Source organism: Rattus norvegicus, chromosome 14, assembly GCF_021556685.1.
Source record: "Rattus norvegicus strain SHRSP/BbbUtx chromosome 14, alternate assembly SHRSP_T2T, whole genome shotgun sequence".
Lineage (NCBI taxonomy): Eukaryota > Metazoa > Chordata > Mammalia > Rodentia > Muridae > Rattus > Rattus norvegicus.
The window spans coordinates 108,694,156-108,714,558 of NC_141547.1; the positions used below are offsets into that span (position 1 = coordinate 108,694,156).

The 20,403-nt window shown below is 40.7% G+C and overlaps 1 protein-coding gene across 2 annotated transcripts in view; it reads right to left on the minus strand.

Annotated features, from left to right (window-relative positions):
• Acyp2 (acylphosphatase 2) overlaps positions 1–19,320 on the minus strand; it is a 179,247-nt gene extending 159,927 nt beyond the window's left edge. Inside the window, 1 exon segment of one of the 2 annotated variants that reach the window (NM_001169145.1) lies at positions 19,049–19,320. In NM_001169145.1, coding sequence (NP_001162616.1) covers positions 19,049–19,181 — 133 coding nt within the window. In that variant the 5' untranslated portion in view covers positions 19,182–19,320. 2 annotated transcript variants of the gene reach the window in all.
• Between the last annotated feature and the right edge of the window lie 1,083 nt (positions 19,321–20,403).

Sequence of the window (20,403 nt, forward strand, 5' to 3'; positions counted from 1 at the left end):
TTCCATTTTCTGGCTATTATAAATAAGGCTGCGATGAACATAGTGGAGCACGTGTCTCTTTTATATGTTGAGGCATCTTTTGGGTATATGCCCAAGAGAGGTATAGCTGGATCCTCAGGCAGTTCAATGTCCAATTTTCTGAGGAACCTCCAGACTGATTTCCAGAATGGTTTTACCAGTCTGCAATCCCACCAACAATGGAGGAGTGTTCCTCTTTCTCCACAACCTCGCCAGCATCTGCTGTCACCTGAGTTTTTGATCTTAGCCAATCGCACTGGTGTGAGGTGAAATCTCAGGGTTGTTTTGATTTGCATTTCCCTTATGACTAAAGATGTTGAACATTTCTTTAGGTGTTTCTCAGCCATTCGGCATTCCTCAGCTGTGAATTCTTTGTTTAGCTCTGAACCCCATTTTTTAATAGGGTTATTTGTTTCCCTGCGGTCTAACTTCTTGAGTTCTTTGTATATTTTGGATATAAGGCCTCTATCTGTTGTAGGGTTGGTAAAGATCTTTTCCCAATCTGTTGGTTGCCGTTTTGTCCTAACCACAGTGTCCTTTGCCTTACAGAAGCTTTGCAGTTTTATGAGATCCCATTTGTCAATTCTTGATCTTAGAGCATAAGCCATTGGTGTTTTGTTCAGGAAATTTTTTCCAGTGCCCATGTGTTCCAGATGCTTCCCTAGTTTTTCTTCTATTAGTTTGAGTGTGTCTGGTTTGATGTGGAGGTCCTTGATCCACTTCGACTTAAGCTTTGTACAGGGTGATAAGCATGGATCGATCTGCATTCTTCTACATGTTGCCCTCCAGTTGAACCAGCACCATTTGCTGAAAATGCTATCTTTTTTCCATTGGATGGTTTTGGCTCCTTTGTCAAAAATCAAGTGACCATAGGTGTGTGGGTTCATTTCTGGGTCTTCAATTCTATTCCATTGGTCTATCTGTCTGTCTCTGTACCAATACCATGCAGTTTTTATCACTATTGCTCTGTAATACTGCTTGAGTTCAGGGATAGTGATTCCCCCTGAAGTCCTTTTATTGTTGAGGATAGCTTTAGCTATCCTGGGTTTTTTGTTATTCCAGATGAATTTGCAAATTGTTCTGTCTAACTCTTTGAAGAATTGGATTGGTATTTTGATGGGGATTGCATTGAATCTGTAGATTGCTTTTGGTAAAATGGCCATTTTTACTATATTAATCCTGCCAATCCATGAGCATGGGAGATCTTTCCATCTTCTGAGGTCTTCTTCAATTTCTTTCTTCAGTGTCTTGAAGTTCTTATTGTACAGATCTTTTACTTGCTTGGTTAAAGTCACACCGAGGTACTTTATATTATTTGGGTCTATTATGAAGGGTGTCGTTTCCCTAATTTCTTTCTCGGCTTGTTTCTCTTTTGTATAGAGGAAGGCAACTGATTTATTTGAGTTAATTTTATACCCAGCCACTTTGCTGAAGTTGTTTATCAGCTTTAGTAGTTCTCTGGTGGAACTTTTGGGATCACTTAAATATACTATCATATCATCTGCAAATAGTGATATTTTGACCTCTTCTTTTCCGATCTGTATCCCTTTGATCTCCTTTTGTTGTCTGATTGCTCTGGCTAGAACTTCAAGAACTATATTGAATAAGTAAGGAGAGAGTGGGCAGCCTTGTCTAGTCCCTGATTTTAGTGGGATTGCTTCAAGTTTCTCTCCATTTAGTTTAATGTTAGCAACTGGTTTGCTGTATATGGCTTTTACTATGTTTAGGTATGGGCCTTGAATTCCTATTCTTTCCAGGACTTTTATCATGAAGGGGTGTTGAATTTTGTCAAATGCTTTCTCAGCATCTAATGAAATGATCATGTGGTTCTGTTCTTTCAGTTTGTTTATATAATGGATCACGTTGATGGTTTTCCGTATATTAAACCATCCCTGCATGCCTGGGATGAAGCCTACTTGATCATGGTGGATGATTGTTTTGATGTGCTCTTGAATTCGGTTTGCCAGAATTTTATTGAGTATTTTTGCGTCGATATTCATAAGGGAAATTGGTCTGAAGTTCTCTTTCTTTGTTGTGTCTTTGTGTGGTTTAGGTATAAGAGTAATTGTAGATTCGTAGAAGGAATTCGGTAGGGCTCCATCTGTTTCAATTTTGTGGAATAGTTTGGATAATATTGGTATGAGGTCTTCTATGAAGGTTTGATAGAATTCTGCACTAAACCCGTCTGGACCTGGGCTCTTTTTGGTTGGGAGACCTTTAATGACTGCTTCTATTTCCTTAGGAGTTATGGGGTTGTTTAACTGGTTTATCTGTTCCTGATTTAACTTTGATACCTGGTATCTGTCTAGGAAATAGTCCATTTCCTGAAGATTTTCAAATTTTGTTGAATATAGGTTTTTATAGTAAGATCTGATGATTTTTTGAATTTCCTCTGAATCTGTAGTTATGTCTCCCTTTTCATTTCTGATTTTGTTAATTTGGACGCACTCTCTGTGTCCTCTCGTTAGTCTGGCTAAGGGTTTATCTATCTTGTTGATTTTCTCAAAGAACCAACTTTTGGTCCTGTTGATTCTTTCTATGGTCCTTTTTGTTTCTACTTGGTTGATTTCAGCTCTGAGTTTGATTATTTCCTGCCTTCTACTCCTCCTGGGTGTATTTGCTTCTTTTTGTTCTAGAGCTTTTAGGTGTGCTGTCAAGCTGCTGACATATGCTCTTTCCTGTTTCTTTCTGCAGGCACTCAGCGCTATGAGTTTTCCTCTTAGCACAGCTTTCATTGTGTCCCATAAGTTTGAGTATGTTGTATCTTCATTTTCATTAAATTCTAAAAAGTTTTTAATTTCTTTCTTTATTTCTTCCTTGACCAGGTTATCATTGAGTAGAGCATTGTTCAATTTCCACATATATGTGGGCATTCTTCCCTTATTGTTATTGAAGACCAGTTTTAGGCCGTGGTGGTCCGATAGCACGCATGGGATTATTTCTATTTTTCTGTACCTGTTGAGGCCCGTTTTTTGACCAATTATATGGTCAGTTTTGGAGAAAGTACCATGAGGAGCTGAGAAGAAGGTATATCCTTTTGCTTTAGGATAGAATGTTCTATAAATATCCGTTAAGTCCATTTGGCTCATGACTTCTCTTAGTCTGTCGACATCACTGTTTAATTTCTGTTTCCATGATCTGTCCATTGATGAGAGTGGGGTGTTGAAATCTCCCACTATTATTGTGTGAGGTGCAATGTGTGTTTTGAGCTTTAGTAAGGTTTCTTTTACGTATGTAGGTGCCCTTGTATTTGGGGCATAGATATTTAGGATTGAGAGTTCATCTTGGTGGATTTTTCCTTTGATGAATATGAAGTGTCCTTCCTTATCTTTTTTGATGACTTTTAGTTGGAAATTGATTTTATTTGATATTAGAATGGCTACTCCAGCTTGCTTCTTCTGACCATTTGCTTGGAAAGTTGTTTTCCAGCCTTTCACTCTGAGGTAGTGTCTGTCTTTGTCTCTGAGGTGTGTTTCCTGTAGGCAGCAGAATGCAGGGTCCTCGTTGCGTATCCAGTTTGTTAATCTATGTCTTTTTATTGGGGAGTTGAGGCCATTGATATTGAGAGATATTAAGGAATAGTGATTATTGTTTCCCTTTATATTCATATTTGGATGTGAGGTTATGTTTGTGTGCTTTCATTCTCTTTGTTTTGTTGCCAAGACGATTAGCTTCTTGCTTCTTCTAGGGTATAGCTTGCCTCCTTATGTTGGGCTTTACCATTTATTATCCTTTGTAGTGCTGGATTTGTAGAAAGATATTGTGTAAATTTGGTTTTGTCATGGAATATCTTGGTTTCTCCATCAATGTTAATTGAGAGTTTTGCTGGATACAGTAACCTGGGCTGGCATTTGTGTTCTCTTAGGGTCTGTATGACATCAGTCCAGGATCTTCTGGCCTTCATAGTTTCTGGCGAGAAGTCTGGTGTGATTCTGATAGGTCTCCCTTTATATGTTACTTGACCTTTTTCCCTTACTGCTTTTAATATTCTTTCTTTATTTTGTGCGTTTGGTGTTTTGACAATTATGTGACGGGAGGTGTTTCTTTTCTGGTTCAATCTATTTGGAGTTCTGTAGGCTTCTTGTATGCCTATGGGTATCTCTTTTTTTAGGTTAGGGAAGTTTTCTTCTATGATTTTGTTGAAGATATTTACTGGTCCTTTGAGCTGGGAGTCTTCACTCTCTTCTATACCTATTATTCTTAGGTTTGATCTTCTCATTGAGTCCTGGATTTCCTGTATGTTTTGGACCAGTAGCTTTTTCCGCTTTACATTATCTTTGACAGTTGAGTCAATGATTTCTATGGAATCTTCTGCTCCTGAGATTCTCTCTTCCATCTCTTGTATTCTGTTGGTGAAGCTTGTATCTACAGCTCCTTGTCTCTTCTTTTGGTTTTCTATATCCAGGGTTGTTTCCATGTGTTCTTTCTTGATTGCTTCTATTTCCATTTTTAATTCCTTCATCTGTTTGATTGTGTTTTCCTGGAATTCTTTCAGGGATTTTTGCCATTCCTCTCTGTAGGCCTCTACTTGTTTATTAATGATTTCCTGTGTTTCCCTAAGTGTGTTCATGTCTTTCTTGAAGTCCTCCAGCATCATGATCAAATATGATTTTGAAACTAGATCTTGCTTTTCTGGTGTGTTTGGATATTCCATGTTTGTTTTGGCGGGAGAATTGGGCTCCGATGATGGCATGCAGTCTTGGTTTCTGTTGCTTGGGTTCCTGCGCTTGCCTCTCGCCATCAGATTATCTCTAGTGTTACTTTGTTCTGCTATTTCTGACAGTGGCTAGACTGACCTATAAGCCTGTGTGTCAGGAGTGCTGTAGACCTGTTTTCCTCTCTTTCAGTCAGTTATGGGGACAGTGTGTTCTGCTTTCCGGCGTGTAGTTTTTCCTCTCTACAGGTCTTCAGCTGTTCTTGTGGGCCTGTGTCTTGAGTTCACCAGGCAGCTTTCTTGCAGCAGAAAATTTGGTCTTACCTGTGGTCCCGAGGCTCAGGTTCGCTCGTGGGGTGCTGCCCAGGGGCTCTCTGTAGGGGCAGCAACCAGGAAGACCTGTGCCGCCCCTTCCGGGAGCTTCAGTGCACCAGGGTTCCAGATGGTCTTTGGCTTTTTCCTCTGGCGTCCGAGATGTGTGTGCAGGGAGCAGTCTCTTCTGGTTTCCCAGGCTTGTCTGCCTCTCTGAAGGTTTAGCTCTCCCTCCCACGGGATTTGGGTGCAGAGAACTGTTTATCCGGTCTGTTTCTTTCAGGTTCCGGCGGTGTCTCAGGCGCAGAAGTCCTGCCGCTCCTGGGCCCTCCCCCACGGGAGCCCAGAGGCCTTATACAGTTTCCTCTTGGGCCAGGGATGTGGGCAGGGGTGAGCAGTGTTGGTGGTCTCTTCCGCTCTGCAGCCTCAGGAGTGCCCACCTGACCAGGCGGTTGGGTCTCTCTCTCACCGGGTCTGGGAGCAGAGAGCTGCTGCGGGCCGGGCTGAATTATTATTAATATGTGATTAAGTACTTAATAGAAATTGAGGCTGCCTTAGTAGCATATCTAATATGTGGGGGCTAAGCCCATATAGTTGTTCTGTAGCATGTTTAAATGTTGATTATGTTTATCTATTATATGATTGCTTGTGACAGTTGCTGCTAGCTGCCTATTCAAAACTCTGTCTCCCTTTCTTCTTAACAGAATTCTAATTTTCACCTATGAGCAGCAAATGACCTGCATTTCCCAGTCTTCTCACGACTTCATAGTAGTGGCCAGTGAGACAAGTGAAGCTGTTGGTCAAGGCTTAAGAAAGCTCTCCCACAGGGGCTGACAAAGAATATATGACTGGAGTGTCAGCAGCCATTTTGAAACCATGAGGCCTTGGAGCTGACTTGCTAAGAGCTTTAATGTGCCAGGAAACAGAAGAGAAAGGAGAGATTGAAATGAGAACCAGGAATGAGAAGTGTTCTTTGGACAGAGGTAGTGTGGGGAAGTAGTAGAAATATTCTGGAACTAGATAACAGTAACAGCTTGAAATACTAAAAAAACACTTTAACATAATATAAAAATGTGTCAATCTCTAAAGATCCTATAAAAATGGAAGGACAAAGACAAGACAGCACTGTGGTATAGGCTTTTCTAATCTGCAATGCTGATCACTATAAAGCCGATTATATGCATGTGCCTGGCACTTCCCCCAAACTCTGCTCTCTTTCTTCCCTCGTAAATAATTCAGAGAATGAAGGCAGATATTATTTATTGGGGTCTTCATTTTAAATCCTTAGAAGGAATGTGTCAAATAGTCTCAAGATCTCCAGCTCAGCACTGAGCCATACAGACATCATCAAAGTTTCATAGCCCATTTGAATCTTCTAGAATCTTTCCAAAAGGGATGGCCCCTAGTTTGCTGTATACTGTGTGGTGGAAAGCCATCTAAGTAGAAACAAAAGGTAAATATGCAGACATGTTTCCTGCAGTTTATCAATTGTGTCTAGAACACAACATTTCAGTCAGGGCCTCCGTTGGAGAACAGGCTTCTATTGAGCTTTCACAGCTCCTTGCCTCCACCCTGCTTCCACTTGATTAAAAAAAAAAAAAAAAGGAAGAGCTGGTGTGACATATTGCTCTATAAACTGGGACAGACATAGGCTCCTTCAGCCATGAGACATCCAAGTGCAATGTGTTGCTTGGTCAAGCTCAGTCAGCAGCAGCCTGTTTCTTACTTGATGGAAAGAAACAGAAAATACAAGTGAGTATTTGCAAAGGAAATATTCTTTAAATCTACAAGGAAACACTGACATCCAAAGAAACCATATGACAAGTCTAAATGCCTGAATTATTTTTTATAAAGTATTTACCTATGTAATGCATGCCTTCATCTTTTTTTTATCTTTATTAAGTATTTCTTATTTACATTTCGATTTTTATTCCCCTTCCCAGTTTCCAGGCCAACATCCCCCTAATCCCTTCCCCTCCCCTTCTATATGGGTGTTCCCCTCCCTATCCTCCCCCAATTAGTGCCCTCTCCCCAACAATCACATTCACTGGGGGTTCAGTCTTGGCAGGACCAAGGGCTTCCCCTTCCACTGGTGCTCTTACTAGGCTATTCATTGCTACCTATGAAGTTGGAGCCCAGGGTCAGTCCATGTATAGTCTTTGGGTAGTGGCTTAGTCCTGGAAGCTCTGCTTGCTTTGGCATTATTGTTCATATGGGGTCTCGAGACCCTTCAAACTCTTCTCGTCCTTTCTCTGATTCCTTCAACGGGGCTCCCGTTCTCAGTTCAGTGGTTTGCTGCTGGCATTGGCCTCTGTATTTGCTGTATTCTGGCTGTGTCTCTCAGGAGAGATCTACATCCGGTTTCTGTCGGCCTGCACTTTTTTTTTTTTTATTAACTTGAGTATTTCTTATTTACATTTAAAATGTTATTCCCTTTCCCGGTCCCCAGGCCAACATCCCTTCACAATAGTCACAAATAATATAAAATACCTTGGTGTGACGCTAACCAAGCAAGTGAAAGATCTGTATGACAAAAACTTCAAGTCTCTGAAGAAAGAAATTGAAGAGGATCTCAGAAGATGGAAAGATCTCACATGCTTATGGATTAGCAGGATCAATATTGTAAAAATGGCCATTTGGCCAGAAGCAATCTACAGATTCAATGCAATCCCCACCAAATTCCAACTCAATTCTTCATAGAGTTAGAAAGAGCAATTTGCAAATTCAATTAGAATAACAAAACAATAACAATAGCAAAAAGAAAAAAAGAAAAACTCAGGATAGTGAAAACTATTCTCAACAATAAAAAAAAAACTTCTGGAGTGATCACCATCCCTGACCTCAAGCTGTATTACAGAGCAATCATGATTTAAAAAAACAAAAACAAAAACAAAAACAAAAACAAAAAACAAAACAAAAAACCTGTATGGCATTAGTACAGAGACAGACAGGTAGATCAGTGGAATAGAATTGAAGACCCAGAAATGAACCCACACATCTTGATCTTTGACAAGGAGTTAAAACCATCCAATGGGAAAAAGACAACATTTTCAACAAATGGTGCTGGTTCAACTGAATGCAAATGGACACATTCTTACCTCCTTGTATAAAGCTCAAGTCCAAGTGGATCAAAGACCTCCACATAAAACCAGATACACTCAAAGTAATAGAAGAGAAAGTGGGGAAGAGCTTCGAACACATAGGCACAGGGGAAATTTTCCTGAACAGAACACCAAAGGCTCTGTTCCAAGATCTGCTCTAAGATCAAGAATCGACAAATGGGAGCTCATGAAATTGCAAAACTTCTGAACAGCAAAGGATACTGTCAATAAGACAAAATGGTAACCAACCAATTGGGATCCTACATCAGATAAACAGCTAATATCTAATATACAAAAGAACTCAAGAAGTTAGACTCCAGAAAAATCAAACAACCTTATTTTAAAATGGGGTACAGAGGTAAACAAAGAATTCTCAACTGAGGAATATTGAATGACTGAGAAGTACCTAAAGAAATGTTCAATATCCTTACTCATTAGGGAAATGCAAATAAAAAACTCAAGTGGTAGGATGTGGAGAAAGAGGATTGCAAGCTGGTACAACCACTGTGGAAATCAGTCTGGGGGTTCCTCATAAAATTGAATATAGTACTACCTGAGGACCCAGCTGTACCACTCCTGGGCATATACCCAAAAGATGCTCCAACATATAACAAGGACATATGCTCCACTATGTTCATAGTAGCCTTATTTATAATAGCCAGAAAGAAGCTGGAAGCTGGAAAGAACCTAGATGTCCTTCAACAGAGGAATGAGAAAATATGCTGCATTTACACAATGGAGTACTACTCAGATATTAAAAACAATGTCATTATGAAATTCTTTGGCAAATGGAAGGAAGTAAAAAATATCATCCTGAGTGAGATAACTTAATCACAAAAAAAAGGTATGCACTCACTAACAAGTAGATATTAGCCCCAAAACCTCGAAATACTCAAGAAACAATTCCCAGACTATATGAAGCTCAAAAAGGAAGACCAAAGTGTGATGCTTCAGTCCTTCTTAGAAGGGGGAACAAAATACTCATAGGAGGAGATATGGAGACAAAGTTTGGAGCAGAGACTGAAGGAAAGGTCATCCAGATACTGCCCCACCTGGGGATCCAGCCCATGTACATACAGCCACCAAACCCAGTCACTATTGCTAACGCCAAGAAGTGCTTGCTGACAGAAGTCTGATATGTATGCCTCCTAAGAGGTATGGTTTTCCCAATGCAGGGGAATGCCAGAGTGTTGAGGTGGGAGTGGGTAGGTGGGAATGGGAGCATCTTCATAGAAGCAGGGCAGGGAGGCAGGGGATAGGAGAGAGGGGAAACAGGATGACATTTTAAATATAAAAACATAAAATATCCAATTTAAAAAAGCAAAGAAACATTGCATGCCAAGTCACAGCTACAAAAGTCATAACAAAGACTCAGTCCCCTGTCAGGAGTCTACATGAAAGCCTCCCCACTTCCCCACTTCCACTAACAGAAATTTACAATGAAAACAAACATCATAGAGTTTCTATGGAAGAGGGATATTTGTAAAAGGGAAAGATAGCAAAGGAGAAAATGTTAAAAGTAACTTTGCAGTAGAGAAACCAGCAAACACTATCTCTGGAGATCAAGGTCAACATGAACTGTGATGAGTCTCCATGACACCTATCACACACAATGGAAATGGGACATTACCTTTGAGGTCTTTTGTCCTCAAATCCATAACCTAGTCTTGTCATGTCAAAACGATCAGATAAGGGCTAGCAAGGTGGCTCACTGGAAAAGACCTCTTTAAGACCGATTATTGAGTTTCATCCCCAGGACCCACATGGTAGAAAGCAAGAAACTAATTCGTGGGCTGAAGAGATGGTACTTTGGTTACGTGTACAACATGTACTGTTTGTCTAATAAACCTGAGTTCAGATTCGAACAGCCAAGTCCAGTATCTCATGAATGCCTACTATACAACACCAGTGCCTGGTGATTCAATGACCTCTTTGGCCTCTAAGGTTATCCACACTCATATGCACATACTCATGTATGTGTCACAGACATACACACATACATATCATTTAAAATAAAAATACACATTTTAATCACTTAAAGATTAAAAATAACATATACAGCCACCCAATTAGACAAGATGGATGAAGCAAAGAAGTGCAGACCGACAGGAGCCGGATGTAGATCGCTCCTGAGAGACACAGCCAGAATACAGCAAATACAGAGGCGAATGCCAGCAGCAAACCACTGAACTGAGAATAGGTCCCCTATTGAAGGAATCAGAGAAAGAACTGGAAGAGCTTGAAGGGGCTCGAGACCCCAAAAGTACAACAATGCCAAGCAACCAGAGCTTCCAGGGACTAAGCCACTACCTAAAGACTATACATGGACTGACCCTGGACTCTGACCCTATAGGTAGCAATGAATATCCTAGTAAGAGCACCAGTGGAAGGGGAAGCCCTGGGTCCTGCTAAGACTGAACCCCCCGTGAACTAGTCTATGGGGGGAGGGTGGCAATGGGGGGAGGGTTGGGAGGGGGACACCCATAAGGAAGGGGAGGGGGGAGGGGGATGTTTGCCCGGAAACCGGGAAAGGGAATAACACTGGAAATGTAAATAAGAAATACTCAAGTTAATAAAAAAAAAAAAAGAAATATTGTAAAAAAAAAAAAAAAAAAAAAAAAAAAAAAAAAAAAAGATTAAAAATAAAGCTTTTCTAAAAAGTGAGTAACTTCCCAAAGTCCCTTACATGAATGTTGTGGAATGCTCAGAACCGAATACTTTCATCTGGACTTTGCCTCCACTCTCATATTTTATATACTGTGTTTAAGTGACTTATCGTGGCATGTATTAATCATGGTTCCAGATGTCCTCAAGTTGACAAACAAAAGTAACCATCACAAGTCCACCTTGACTCATAATCATGTTACCTTATATCATGATGAACTTAATGAAAAAGAATAACCAGGTCATAATTATGCCTAAATATCATATAAATATCCCATGTACAATTGCAAATGCATTTTACATTTAATGAGGTCATAATTATACCTAATATGCTATAATTATTGCTCATATAATTACAAATGTATTATAATTTTAGAATAGGTGGCAATATCCCTCAAGGGACAGTCTTTTACCATCTCTGTGGTGATTTGAAAAGGTTAGGCTACTATAGACTCATGTGTTCCAATGTTTAGCTCATAGGAAGTGGGACTATTTGGGGTGTGGCCTTATGGAAGGAGGTGTGGTCTTATTAGAAGAAGTGTGTCGCTGTGGAAGCAGAGCTTTGTAGTCTTAAATGTTCAAATTATGCCCAGTGAGAAACACATCCAGTCTTCTCCTGGCTGCTTTTGGATCAAAATATAGACTTTCACCTTCTCTAGCACTGTGTCTGCCCACATGCTAACATGCTTCCTGCCATGATGATTATGGACTAAACCTCTGAAACTGTAAGCCAGGCCCAATTAAATGTTTTCCTGATTAAGAGTTGCCTTGAAGAGACTTGATGTGCCAGGGTGAGGAGGATACCTGAGGGGGTTGGGAGGTGCTCTACTCTCGAAAGGAAAAGAGGAAGGGGGGGAAAGACTTATTGGAGAGGGGTACTGGGTAGAGTGACAGTGATCAGGAGGCAAAATGGATAAAAAAAATAAATAAGAAAGAGTTTCCTTGGTCATGTTGTCCCCTCAGAGCAATAAATTTTAACTAAGACATTCTTAACCTTAAATATAATAATCTTTGATAGTCTCTTAATTAATGTTACATCACATGATAAAGAACTTAAAGAAAACACAAATATCTGTACAAATACATTCTTAACAAAATATGACAGAAATACTCATGACAATTAAACCCTTGTTTCTGCAACTGATCATGTGGACTCAGCTGGTATTTATAACTACCTTTCTCTACTACCCTTTCTGAATTTCCCCAATACTCAGTAAATACCTCAGAAGATTTTGGCTTCTTTTTGGGAAGAGTGACCAATGCCATCATTCCTGGAGAGGTGAGAGTGTCTGTCGTTTTTCATCCTATCTACTTGATTACTGTACTCCTCAGTAAAAGTCACTTTTTGATAATTATTTACATTGTTCACAAGTATCTTCACATCCATCACCCGTTTGGAAAAATCTATCCATATACTTCTTTGCCAGATGTCTTTCTCACCAATATTCCAATCGTGCTCTTTCCGAATCCTAACCATCCAGCCAGTCCATCAGCTACAATCTATTAATCAGTGAAAAAATACATATCTAGCCATTTCTCATTCCAAACAAAATGCATGATGTGTACTGCCTGATGTTCTGCCTACTGGGAAGATTTCCCTTCATCAGTGTCTTTCAGGGTTGCCTCAGAAAGGGATTGGGATGTTGCAGCTGTCCATTTCTAAGAGGTGCCTGCATAACATGCAGATCCATTACAAATTAGACCCTTATCTTCTCTTCCTCAGTCAACCAACATAGGGCATACCCATGAGACTAGAGGTGCATGTTTGGCAGCAAACAGTTTTGAAATAAGAATATAAACCATAGGCAGGGGGTTGGGGATTTAGCTCAGTGGTAGAGCGCTTGCCTAGCAAGCGCAAGGCCCTGGGTTCGGTCCCCAACTCCGAAAAAAAGAAAAAAGAAAAAAAAAAAAAAACCATAGGCATTGGGCAGCTTCTTCACATAACTTGCTCATGCTTTCAGAACCTGCTCAGGCTTGATAAATACTACTTCCATTTGATAACAGTCTGCCGCTTACATATCCTGCTTAATAACTTGACCAGTCAGATAATACCCAGCTCATGATGGACAACTCAGATTGCATGGGAACTTGGTGATCCATTATCAAATGTTCAGTTTCCATTAATGCCCAAGAGCAGGCCAACAGCTGTTTTTCAAAGGGAGAGAATAGTTATTTGCAAATGGAGGTAGAGCTTTGCTCCAAAATCCCAAAGGTCTCTTCTGTGATTCACTTATAGGGGCCTGCCAGAAGCTTCAAATAACACCCCTATCTGCCATTGTCACTTAAGTATCATCAACTCTGCTTGATCATATGCTCCAAGTGGTAGAGCGGCCTGCACAGCAGCTTGGACATGATGAAGAACTTTCTCTTGTTCAGGTCCCACACAAAGCTAGCAGCTTTCTGAGTCACTTGGAGTATGGACCAGAGTAACACACCCAAGTGAGGAATGTACTGCTTCTAGAATCCAAATAGGCCCACTAAACATGGAGCTTCTTTCTTGGTGGTGGGAGGAGGCAGGTGCAACAATTTATCTTGAGAAGGAATATCTCTGCATGTCCCACACCAATGGACTCCTAAGAAACTTACTGAGGTAGAAGGACCTTGAATTTTGGTTGGATTTATTTCCAATTCTCTGATGCCCATATGCAATACAATCCAAAGTGGATGCTACCTTCTGCTCACCTGGTCCAATCAGCATAATGTCATCAATATAATGCACAAATTTATATTTTGTTGAAGAGATTGATGATCAAGATACCTTATGGCACAGGGCTAAAGAGATAATATATCCTTGAGCTAAAACTGTAAAGGCATACTGCTGGCCTTGCCAACTGAAAGCAATTTTTTTTGGTGGTCTTTGTTCCAAGAAAAGTATTTCCTAGATCAGTAGCTGCATACCATGTATCAGATGTGTTAATCTGCTCAAATAAGGACAACACATCTGGCATAGCAGCTATAATCCCAGACACGCCTTGATTGATTTTCCAATAGTCAACTGCCATTCTCCACAATCCATCTGTCTTCTGCAATGACCAGATAGGAGAGCTAAAGAGAGATGTAGTAGAAATTCACACCCCTAGATCTTTCAAGTCCTTCCTTGATGGTGGCACTAATATCTGCAGTCCCTCCAGTGATATGATACTGGTTTTTGATTGACTATTTTCCTTTACAGAAGCAATAGCCTTCACCCCATAAGTCAGTAATTCAGTGTGAGAATTCTGCCAACTTTTAAGTATTTCTATTCCAACTATACATTCTGGAACTGGATAAATGATCCCAGATGAACTCCAGGACCCACTGGACCTAGTGTGAGTCAGACTTCAGCCAAAACTTCATTGATCACTAATTCATTGATTAGGCCCTCATAAACCTCTACTTTAACTGGAGGGCTACATGTTTCTCCAGAATCATTGTCAATTCAGAACCAGTACATAAGAGACCCCAGAAAGTCTGATTGTTTCCTTTCCCCAGTATACAGTTACCCTTGTAAAAGGCCACAGGTTCTTTTGAGGAAGGACTGGAGAAAGGCTAACAGTAAAACTTGTCAGTGTTTTATCAAGGTCCTTCTTCAGAGAAACCTGGATCTCTCTTCATTCAAAGGGTTCTGGGTTAATCTGGAAATTGACTGCCTTTTGCCACAACCTAATGTAGCCCTTTCTTTCTTTGAGAAAATTTTCACATATAGAGATTAAACAGAAATCCAGGGGGTTTCCGTAATTAATTTGCCAGAACCAAAGGTCCACATGAGTCATACTCCCATAAAATCCACTTTGCTTGTGCAATTACAGGTTAGGTCATTATGGACACTGCTTTGTCTATGCTGCCCATTACAGTAACCAAGTCACCTTGCCTTTGATAATTCAGTGCTGCCACTTGGCCCCTGCTACCTTGGGGCCCAATTAAACCCACTGCATTTGTGGGTTGATGTCTATATGCAGGTGAGGGTAGGCACACAATAAGGCAAGGCCTGTGACTGGGCAGGGAAAAGGAAAGGCAGACTGAGAATTTTAGAGACAGGATAGAGTGTATGGAGAGGAGAGAAGAAAGGAAGATAGAGGAAGAGAAGGACGACCCAGATCCATGTAGCTTTAAATAGCCCCAGATAACTATGAATATCATTTAAGGGATAGATATTACAGGACAATTTGTCCAATCTAAGTGGGTAGCTTATATCGATATCAATTGGCTCTGAGTTCTTTGTTTGGACGTTTTTGGGGGTGAGAATTTACTGATATAAATTTGACTGATAAATTACAAGCCTCTAGAGTTTTGATTTTACCAGGTTAGAGGGGTTTGTGACAGTTAACCTCAAGATGTGTGGTCATTTCATGGGGCTGGCATGGCAGCAACCTGCCAAGGGAACTTAGCAAGTTGGGTGGAGACATTTTGGGAGCTCTGGGCCAGAGAGTCTGATGAGATGAGAATGCCCCGCTAGTTCCCAGTGCAGCATGGGATGGAAAAATCCAGTTTTATTATTTAATGCTACAACATTTAATTCATCCAACTTAGCAGCAACATCTGTAATCCTAAAGAAAGAGAGTGATAGCAAGTCTCTTCAAGAATACTGTTTCTACCTCACTGTTAGGTCTCTAGGCCTTTCCCTGAGGATTAGGCCTTACACAGTGTACCATTCTAGCATTGCCATTCCCTAGCCTAAAAATCCCTACATTAACACTAAGTCAAGGGCTACCAGGCATGTCTAACTCCTTTTCTTTTTTTAAATAATTCTTTTTTTAATTTATTTATTTATATTATGTATGAGTACACTGTAGCTGTCTTCAGACACACCAGACCCCATTGTGGATGGATGTGAGCCACCATGTGGTTGCTGGGAATTGAACTCAGGACCTCTGGAAGAGCAGTCAGTGCTCTTAACCACCGAGCCATCTCTTCAGCCCCTAACTCCTTTTCAGTAGGCCATCTTTTAACAAATTCTTTAGCCAATCATTCAAACCAACTTTTGTTAATTCTTTTATAAACTGTGTGAGCTTCCGTATTAATCCTAGATCTCCACTCAGACAGCCCATATCAATAAACTCAGCTTAATTCAGATTTATGTTCATTTTACCATTATCCTTTACCCTCAAAAGCCATTTCCACACATTACCAGACTCTGCTTGAATGAATTAGCAAGCTAAGCAAAATAAGCTCTTTCGTAGGATAGCTATACCTCTTCATGAACTATACTTGCTACCTCTCCTCCAGGAGCCTGCTTTACTTAAGTCTATTTATAGATCTAGAGGCAACTATTGGTGGGCCTTGGAGGACTCCAGTATTGCCTCTCTTGGCATTTCCTTCAAAGAAACTCACTGCTGGTTTAGCAGACAATGAAGAGTTAATTTCCTTACTCAAAGGAAGGGAGTGGGTTGTGAATACATCTTCCGTTGAGGGTGGAGACACTACTTTCTCAAGTGAGATAAACCCTTGAGAATCTGAAGGTTCAATGTTCTTAGCTTCAACGGGGTCCTCTCACACACTCCCTTCCCAAGCTACAGGATCCCATTCTTTCCCAATCACCAATATTCCTTCAAAGCTGGGACTTGTAATTCTTCTAACCTTATAATAAGGACCTTGGTTTGATATTCTGAAACTTGAGCTCTGTGGCTGCTGGAGAAAAGAGTCCTTTCTAGGCTACACTTAGAGATCTTTAAACTGTTCATGTGCAACTGGAGCTGGTCAATTTTTATCACTGAGTGCACTGTTGTTCTTCACTCTACTTGGAAATGCTAGAAATTGGTTAATTTTATTATAAAGTCCATTCACTTCCTTTGTCAATTTATCCAGAGATCTAGGAGCAACAACCACCATTGCCATTTTCCTTATTTTTCCACAAATTGTCAAAAGTTTTATATACAGAGTCACCAGATCCTTTATAGCTCACAATTTGTGAATCAGGATAACCAAATGCATTTACCTCCTTAAGTTCATAAAATGGGTCATACCACAGGCTTTCAGTAATCTCCAACGTTCCAGAAGAGGAAGAGGTGTTGGCAAATTAGAAAGTCTGTTCCAGACACTTAAAAGATTCATCCTTATACTTCTATTGCCCAACAACCAGTTCTGATACCAAAATCTTTATTAATTGGGGTTCTCTAGAATAACAGAACTTACAGAATGAGTCTATGTTTATAGAAAGTGGATCTATTAGAATGACTCACAGGCTGTGGTCCAGGAAGTCCAACAGTGGCTGCCTATGAATGGAAAGTCCAGGAATCCAGTAGTTGTCAGACTACCAGACTCGATGTCTCAGCTGGTCTTCAGTAGACACCAGAATCATAGAGTTCACAAAGAATCACTCTAATGCCAGTGAAGGAATGGACTTGGTAGCAGACATTCGAAGACAAATAAGCAAAGACAACGGGCTTTCCTTCTCCATGCCCCCCACCCTCACCCCTCACCAAAGGCATGGCCCAGATTAGAGGTGGGTGGCTGTTTCTACCTCAAAAGATTTGAATTAAAGATGTGTCTGATCATCTCAAAGGTCAGGATTAGAAGTGGTTCTTCCCACTTCAAATTAAGCAAAAACCCCTCTCAGGTGTGTTCTCCATTTTTAGGCTTAGTTAATTCCTGACATAGTCAGGTTATGTGGGTATCAAAAGTACAAACCAGGCACAACATCACTTAGCTTCTGAGACTACGAAGGACTGTATGAATACTATGGTCATGACTTCTGGTGTCCTTTCTAAAAGTACAAACCCAACAATCACTTTTCAAATTTTCTGCTTCCTTGTGCAGTCTGTCCTAACCCTGACCTCACATTTATCTGCTGTGATTTTCCTACCTCTTTTTTCCCAGCGAATCTCTGAAACAAAGGCTCATTATAAACACAAACACTTCCATCCATCTTTAACCTTACATTGCCCCAAAGTGTAAAATATCTACAGAATGCCAAAATAAAAGGATAATATTCTCCCTCTCCCTTTAAACAAGGATCCATTTTTAAAAATTCCAATTTTCCCACTTAGAAATAATTTTCCAATACAAACTCACATTTTACTAATGGCTACCATTAAAGCTTATTGCTAAAGGAAGTTAAGAAAAGTACCCCCAGCTGGAGAGATTGCTCAGTGGTTAATAGCACTGACTGCTCTTTTAGAGGTCCTGAGTTCAAATCCCAGCAACTACATGGTGGCTCACAATCATCTATCTGTAATGGGATCTGATGCCCTCTTCTGGTGTGTCTGAAGTACAGCTATAATTTATATAATTTATATATAATAAATAAATAAATAAATAAATAAATAAATCTTTTTTAGAAAAAGTATCCCCCCAACACACACACAGCACATCTGAGGTGGGGTGGGGATGGAGTTATAAGAAATTCTCATGCATACCAAACAATGGAAAAAATTGTGTAGAGAACATAGAATGGAAATCAGACTCAAACAGGAAGTTACATCCTGGTAAAAGGGCATTATTTTATTTTGAAAAAAAGAGCCTCGACTGGCCTCAACTTGCTAAGTGCAGACTAGATTATAGGCAAATGCCAGCACACCCTTGGTCTGGTACAGAGGATCTAATCCAGGGCTTGGTGACTATTAGGCAAGCACCCTACTGAGCTACATTTCCAGTCTCAAAAAGTTTTTTCTTTTAAATGGATAATGATATACATTAAATATTTACAGTATTTATACTCCGTTAGATAATTTCCTCAAGTGTGTAGACCAGGCTGGTCTAGAACTCAAATATCCACCTCCTTCTGCCTAAGAACTGCATGTGCCACCATGTCAAGCTGTGTTAGGAAAATTTTAAAGAATGTTTTAACATTTTAATTTACAAATAGAAAGATTTTACAATAAGTCAGAGATTATGTTCTGTGCATCCATTTAAGCCTATAATCAAACAAAAATTTTAAAGCTTTATTTACATGACCTGGGAGTGTTGTTCAATAATCTAGTGTGCAAATGCAAGACTGTGTATAAATATATAAGGTTCAATCTTCAAAACCCAGGAAGGAAAAATTACTAGTTAGTTGGAGAGGGGGTACAACCTCTGACAAAGTAAATCACCCTGTATCAACCAGGTACCCTTGCTAAGACCATCAACCTCTGTTTTTCCGGCGTTTTCCATTTTCTCTTAGGCTTGCAGAGGCCGGGTTGGGTCCTCAGGGTGACCTCCCTCCGCCCCGCACTAGCTCTCCCACGCAAGCGCACTCTCGTCCTCCCTACCCGGGGCTGCTGTGTCATGGCTGCCCAGAAGTCGCTGCCTCAGCGGAAAGACCCACCCCTAAGATGGATGGCGCAAGCTACCTCCTCTCTCTCCCATGGCCTCGTCCTGGCCTCCCAGGTTCAGGCCGTACCTTGCACTGTCCCGAACACTTCGTAGTCCACAGACTTAAGCGGCTCCGCCATGGCGGCCAGCCCTCTCGCGAGCAGCCGTAGCGGGGTGTGTGGTGCGGAGAGTGCGACAGACGCCAGGCGAAGGAGGCTCATGGGCTCTGGGACCGACGCCTGGCAGGACGGGTACGCGCCGGGTCACGCAAGACCACAGGACACCGCAGTCCGCAGTCCGTAGTGAGGACGGCAGGACACCGGGCGCTCCAGCTCCCAAGCAGGGAGCTCCCTCTCTGCGCTCCCCAGGATTCTGTTCTCTGAAGAAAACCGAGGCTAGTGCCAAGGGCAGGCATATGAGGGGATTAAACCAACTAATGTAATCATCCACCCACTGACATTTATTTGACACAAAAAAGTTTTTTTTTATAAGGATGAAAATAGGAGGGCGGCTTGTTGGTAGGACAGAGGGATACTGAGTGGGTAGGGATGAGAAGGATAATAGGGATGAAATTACCAAAATTCATTATATACAAGGATAAAATATCAAGGAACGTTTACGTTTTAGGTGTTTTTATATAGGTACACTGTAAAGAATACATAGTGTAATGGATACCCTGTAAGGAGATTAATTCAAACTAATTAACTTTCACATCTGATTTCACTTAAGATCTCAATAATTATATATATATATATATGCATATATATCATTCTTAACTGTACATGTATCATATATATACATGATATATCTATCATTCTTAACTGTACTCACTATTGTGCAAATATAATTTCCACTTCATATGAGGAAAACTTGTGCCCTTGAAAAAATATACCCATTTCCAACTCCTCCTTGTTTATGCTTGAAAGGGGCATTTGAAATGAAGTTCCTGCTTAACTTAGTGACACAAAAGGTATTTGGTCAGTGTGCTGGCTAGTCTTGACACAAGCTAAAGTAATTTTAAAGGAGAGAGCCTCAATTGAGAAAATGCCTCCATAAGATCCATCCATAAGGTATTTTCTTATCATGGGGGAAGACCCAGCCAGTTGTGGGTGGTGCCACCCCTAGTCTAGTGGTCATGGGTTCTATAAGAAAGCAGACTGAGTAAGCCATGTGGAGCAAGTCAGTAACCAGTGCCCCCACCCCCACCCCCACCCCCACCCCCACCCCCCAGTGCCTTTGCATCAGCTCTAGGTTCCTGCCCTGTTTGAGTTCCTATCCTGATATGGATAGTGCTGTGGAAGTGTAAGCCCAATAAACCTTTTCCTCCCCAAGTGGCCTTTTGGTCATTGTGTTTTATCACAGCAATAAAAACCCTAAGACGGTCAATGAATTAATTCTGAAATTGTCTGACAACTGCCAAATCTGTGGTGATTGTGAGCTAAA